General features: G+C 49.2%; 1 protein-coding gene across 3 annotated transcripts in view; it reads left to right on the top strand.

The window, feature by feature from the left end:
- The window catches only part of ACAD10 (acyl-CoA dehydrogenase family, member 10), a 14,840-nt gene that overhangs the window by 2,143 nt on the left and 6,851 nt on the right, over positions 1-5,846 (top strand). For all 3 annotated transcript variants that reach the window (XM_009334416.1, XM_009334417.1, XM_009334415.1), the window contains exons 3-9: positions 37-231; positions 1,647-1,805; positions 2,601-2,760; positions 3,205-3,346; positions 4,147-4,215; positions 4,905-5,086; positions 5,658-5,808. In XM_009334416.1, coding sequence (XP_009332691.1) covers positions 37-231; positions 1,647-1,805; positions 2,601-2,760; positions 3,205-3,346; positions 4,147-4,215; positions 4,905-5,086; positions 5,658-5,808 — 1,058 coding nt within the window. The remainder of the gene's footprint in view (positions 1-36; positions 232-1,646; positions 1,806-2,600; positions 2,761-3,204; positions 3,347-4,146; positions 4,216-4,904; positions 5,087-5,657; positions 5,809-5,846) is intronic.

The following is a 5,846-nucleotide window of genomic DNA, read 5'->3' as shown; positions in this document are numbered from 1 at the left end:
TGGGGGGGGGGTGGGTGTTGTTCTCTGGTTTCTTAGGCAAATGTCTGTGTTCCAGTGGACTCTTTTCTCTCGGACTTAATCAGAAATGAGATGATAAAACAGCTCCCCATAATGGCAGAAGCAGTACAGTGTATCCGTGCAGAAGGTCTTAAGACGGCTCTTCTAAGCAACAGCTTCTGTCTGCTGAATGGAGAGAGCTTTCTGCCCCTAGGCCGGAAGCACTTTGATGTGGTAAGCCTGGATGGATTCCAAAATGCATTTCTGTAGCTAGGTCTATAGAAAGCTGCAACCGAAATTCTTTACGTGCAGGTACCAAATGAACGGCAACCAGCAGCACGTATTAGTAGACATAAATGTAACAGTCTGTGAAAATGTGCCCGGGCATAATCCGTTGTAGTGACTGGGCCTTGAAGAGGGTCTGAGTGAGTGGCAGGCACTTGTGCAATTCCTTGTAAAATGCCCACGCAACCACAAGTATACGTGTAACAGGTGTAACAGGCATAGCTAGCAATGTTGATAAAGGATTTAGAAGCTGGAACACTATACAAGAAATAAATATTATTACCCAGTGCCCCTGCTTGCTTTATGTTTAGTCCTTACTCTTTTAAAGCTTGTTTCATCCCAAAGAATTGAATAGCATCCCCCATATCAGAAAAATCCCACGACCCCAACATGCCGATCTGTCTGAGCTGATGAGCAGGCAGAGACCCCGCTCCCAGCACGCTTCGCTTTTGCAAAGACGAAGCAGAAGATTAGCCATGAACCTCGAGGCTGGTTTGAGTGGCTTCACTTTAACAGGCAGCTGTGAGGACTCACCTCAGCATGACAGAAAATTTGCTTTTTTGTGTGCCCCAACTCACATCTTTGAATTTCAGGAGTTTATTCATGACTTAAGTTTGTTTTATAGCCTTGATTGAGACAACAAAATATCCAAAGAAGAGTCGTAGCGATACATTTAAAACCTGGGACTGTTTAAAGTCCTTTTGTCAACATTATGTCATTATCGACTCATCTTTCTGTGCATTATACTGGTGACACCAGTGCCGATGAAGTTCTCTTCGTGGAGTGATGCTCTGTTGTGATGCTCTGTAGTACCTTTCATCCCCGACTGTTTCAAAGCACTTTAATAACCATGGCCTATCCGGTGTCATCACTCATGCAGTGTGGCTCTTCTGTAACAGCAGGCAACAGCACTGCACAGTAATTAGTGGGGAAAAAAAAAATTGAATGTGGATTTCCATTAGGATTGGCTTTTATGTCTGTCTAATAGATTAATTTCTATTCCTAGAGTGTCTATCAGTGCAGGGGTGAAATATTGCATTGAGCAATTGGTTCAGCACAGTCTGGGACATCCGATGAGTCTCCCACATCATGACATCTCGTTGGATATCTTCCATCCAAGGACTGGCTGAGCCAGTTTAGCTTATTTGAGCTGACAGAGCCACAGCCAAGCAATTGGCACCCACGCAGTCACTTGAATCACATCCTATCCAGCTCTGTCAGCCCTCCATTCCTCGTGTCCTTTATTTCACATGTTACTTAGACTGTCAGTCTGTTTTTCCACCCTCCCATCCTCCATTTCCAACACTGCACAGATGTTTGTGGTCACAGTAGGCTCATGCATAATCCATTTGTTGTTGCCATAGATGGTTGAATCTTATCGGGAAGGAATGCGCAAGCCAGATCCTTGTATCTACAAGTTGTGCTTGGAGCGCTTGGGCGTTCAGCCCCAGGAAACCATCTTCCTCGACAGCAGCACCCAGAACCTAAAAGCAGCAGCCCAGCTTGGCATTAAAACGGTGAAGGTACAAAGCAATGCAACCGGGGCAGGCTTTGGGTATGGTTTCTAAGTCCAGAAGCTGTGTTTGACTTGGATGGCTCAGGTTTTTCAATTGCTGTGGCAGACTCGTGTTGCCAAGCCAAGCCTTTTGTTTCAGCCTGTCCTTATTCCTACAGGGTATGGTGGGGTTGAAGGGGAGGATTACTGGCAACGTCTCCACTGGCCTGTTTCGTTCACAGTTCTAAACCCTACAGCCAGTGTAACCTCGGAGAAGTCACTTCTCCTTTATGGACCTCAGTTCCCTGTTAGAGAAACAGCCCTAACTGTATGGTTGAGACAACCACATCCATCTGATGTGAGAAAATAAGACATATTTAATAAATTTCTAGAAGCTCTGAGGCTTCATGGATCTGTCAGCTGGGGACTGACTGGTTAAATCCCAGGCTTTGAAGACAGTGAGCACAGGGGTTTTACTTTGGTGAGGAGGAAGGACAAGCATGGGACTGGTGGGAAGAGTGAACTCTGCTCCCGTGGGCTGCACACAGGGAATTCCAGCTCTTAGCCCAGCCCAAGCTCACAGTGCCTGTGCCACAGTAACAGGTACATCTCCAGGACAGAGACCAAGGTGGGAGGCTCAGCGAGTATTGGTAAAGGCACTCTGTGCTGGCAGGGACTGGCCAGTGAATTCCTGTGTGTCCTAGTGGATCGGTGCTGTTGGACTCACGGATAAATGCATCACAAGTATGCAGAGCTCTTTCTTTCCCAGGCAATTTTATCTTATAACTGTCACCCACTGTTTCTCCTTCCCTCCTGCTTTCAGGTCGATGATCCAGAAGTAGCACTCAAAGAGCTGGAAACCCATCTGGGTTTTCCTTTGCAAGGGTTTGTTCCATATACTCGTTCAGTGAGACCAAGCATGGAAATCCCAAAAGATCATCTGCAAAAGTACCTTGAAAATGTTCTCAGTGACCAGGCAACAGGTATCGCAGTGCTTTTTGCTCTTCAGCCTGAAAACTCGCATATTCTGGAGCCATTGGCTCTTTTCGTCATACGACAGATGGATTGAAAAATAGTATTAATGAAAGGCTCCTAATCTCCAAGTAAATGTTGCAGCCATTCAGGTTTCAGTGATCGTCACTGTTTCCCAGAAATGGGAAACAACATTTTAGGACTTCCTCGTTTGGGAGGGGTTGAGCACAAGTTGCCAAAGAGGTGCCAGGAATATTCCTGGCCCGTGAGCCATCTGTGAGCAGTTGCCATGCTCCGCGGGGATTTGGGACACAGGAGCAAAGCGTAGGTTCCTGATTGCTGCAAGTGAGATCTCAGACCCAGGCGCAGGAAGGGGAAGTAAAACCTGGAGAAGTGGTGAGAAATAATCCCAGCTCATGCTTCTGTCTGCTGACCTTCTGCTCTCAACTCTTCAGGCCCACTAGTGTTACGGCAGTTTGGCCACGGGCAGTCTACCCGGACCTATTACGTCAAATTTGGAGATCGCTTGCTAGTGCTGAAGAAGGAGCCTTCTGACAGCCTGCATCCCTCAGGCCCTGCTGTCAGAAGGGAACACAGGTGAGAAGGAGCTGCGCTCCTCATGCCAGCTGACCAGGGAAGACTCGTGTAGGAGATCCCAGACAGCCCTGTCCTAGGGACAGTGCTGTATTCCAGCCTTGGCTTGGCTGTTCCACATCACACACACACTTCACACACCTGCCTCCCACATTGTCCTCCCCTGCATTTTGCACAGCTCCGTATCCCGGTGTGGGATCTATCCGTTTGCTAGGGCTAGCGTGAGCCGTCCTGGATTGAGATACAAGGCTGTGCTACCGCCTTGCAGCTGGTGGTGAGCATGCAGTTAGGACCCTGCACCTGTGAAAAGCACCCTCCCCACGCCTGCACTGCCAATCCTTCCAACCCACGGAGCACACCACAGCTCTCCAGCACATGTCAGGAGACGCAGGATCTCACTGTTGGGTCTGGCACCTTGGGTGGGAGAGAGATTGCAGCACAGCACTGCAACTGAGCGGTGAGGAGGCGAGCGAAGGGCTAGCCCCATGCTGGAGGGGTCATGCTGCAAACCAGTTTGCTGTGCCAGTGATCTCTCCCTCAGCAGCAGAGCAGCAGGACACTTGTGGGGCAGCAGTTGTGATCTCCCCTTGGTTTTTCAGAGTGTGTTGGTCTCGGGGCTCTGGACCATACAAAGATTTTGGTGTGCTTCTTTCCCCTACCCCCAGCCATGCTATTTTAGTGTGTTTAAAACCAAGCACAGGTCTCTTTTTTATATTGTGTATCTGCCTAGCAACAACACAGTTCTAGTATCAATTGCCTAATGCCTTTCTGTGCTGACATGGCTCTCTCGCTCGCCCTGGCAGGGTACTGAAGGCACTCTCTGAGGCTGGTGTTCCTGTTCCCACTGTACTTGCTCTCTGCGAGGACAGAAGGTAATCTTGTCCCTCAGCTTTCACTCTGTGCTTGACAACTTCAGCCAAATTCCCCCAAAGATGAGGAGCGAAGGAGCCAGACCTCACAAAGTGCACTGGTCTAATTAGTGTTTGCCCAGTCTCGAGCTAGAGGAGCCTCTAGAAGTTCAAAGGACAGCAATACTTTTATTTGGCTTGTTTTAGGTGTGTCCTTATTTTAGCAATTAATCAAAATGCTATCTTCGTTTGAAAAGCTGCTATAAAACAATGTTGTAGGGCTTCCTGTTGACTCAGTATTCTCAGGTTTCCAATAAGGAGGTGATTTTTCTAACTGCCAGTCCTTGCCCCAAGGTCTTCAGCCGCGATAGCAGCAAGTCTGCAACCAGGAAACCCTGTCTAGCCTGCAGTCAGCACAGCTACGCTCAGATCTCTGCTGGCTGCAGTAATAAAGTCTCTGCACTGCAGTTAAATGTGTGTCACCGTTCGTGATGTTTGCGTGCAGTCTGACAGCCCAGCTCCAGAGCTCACTGCAGGGGAGGCAGGGAGGTGGTTGGTGCTGTAGCCCGGCCCCAGGCTCAGCTTCCTGGGGCTGATCATGCCACAGCTGTGTGCTACAGGCCTGGGGGCACGTTCAAGGTGCAGGTGAGTTTTGAGGGGTGGTAGGTAGCAGGATTAACCTCAGACCCGCCGGTTCCACCTTGCTTCCCCAGCACCTTTGGCACACCTTTCTACCTGATGGAGCACTGTGCTGGCCGTGTCTACAGCGACGTCTCCCTACCTGCGCTGCAGCCTAGCCAGCGGAGGGCTATTTATGCTGCCATGAGTCAAGTCCTCTCCAAGATCCACAGCATAGACCTCAGAGCAGCCAAACTGGAGGACCTCGGGGAGCACGGTGAGAGAAGGCTATGTGTCCTCTATCACTGTTTTCTTCTCCTGTGTATCAGTGTTTCAAGGGATAGGCTTGGGTATAGGAGTTGGGCCAAACTTGGGGGCAGTTGGGAAGGCGAAGATGAGCAGCAGGGTGTCTGAATCCCCTGGCGTGGTGGGAGGGTGCTTTAGATCCTCCAGGTCTGTGTTTCCTGTTAGTAGTCCCCAGAGCTTCCTTCCATGAGCAAGAGCTGCACTGTGGGTGCAGGAGTAACCTATTTGCTGCCACCTCTGACCAAACTTTCTCAGCTCCTCCAGTCTCTCTGCAGGGCTATCTCAGCTTCTTGGAGTTGGTGGAGAAGTTACATTTTTGTCCAGGGTCTGATTATTTCCACCAGAATATCAAATCCAGTGCCCAGTTAAGAATGTATGAGACCCCCTGGAAATCACAATTAAACTCTTGGAGCTTATCGCAGGATGCTGGACTGAGATCTGCTTGGCTGTTTGACTTTTTCTTCATGCATCTTTTATGCATCTCTTTTGAAGCCTTTTTGTGCCTGTCCCTTTCCCTGAGAGCCTTTGTTCCCTTTTTACAGGTAATTACATTCAGCAGCAAGTTAAGACCTGGACAGAGCAGTATCGAGCTATGGAAACTCACGTTATCCCAGCCATGGAGAGACTCATTGAGTGGCTGCCTCTGCATTTTCCTGAATCTCAGAAGACGACAGTTGTGCATGGTGATTTCAGGTACTGCTTGGCTGACAGCACTGCCCTGGAGCACATCC

Source organism: Pygoscelis adeliae, unplaced genomic scaffold (assembly GCF_000699105.1).
Source record: "Pygoscelis adeliae isolate BGI_AS28 unplaced genomic scaffold, ASM69910v1 Scaffold262, whole genome shotgun sequence".
Lineage (NCBI taxonomy): Eukaryota > Metazoa > Chordata > Aves > Sphenisciformes > Spheniscidae > Pygoscelis > Pygoscelis adeliae.
This window is presented reverse-complemented; position numbering and strand designations above follow the sequence as displayed.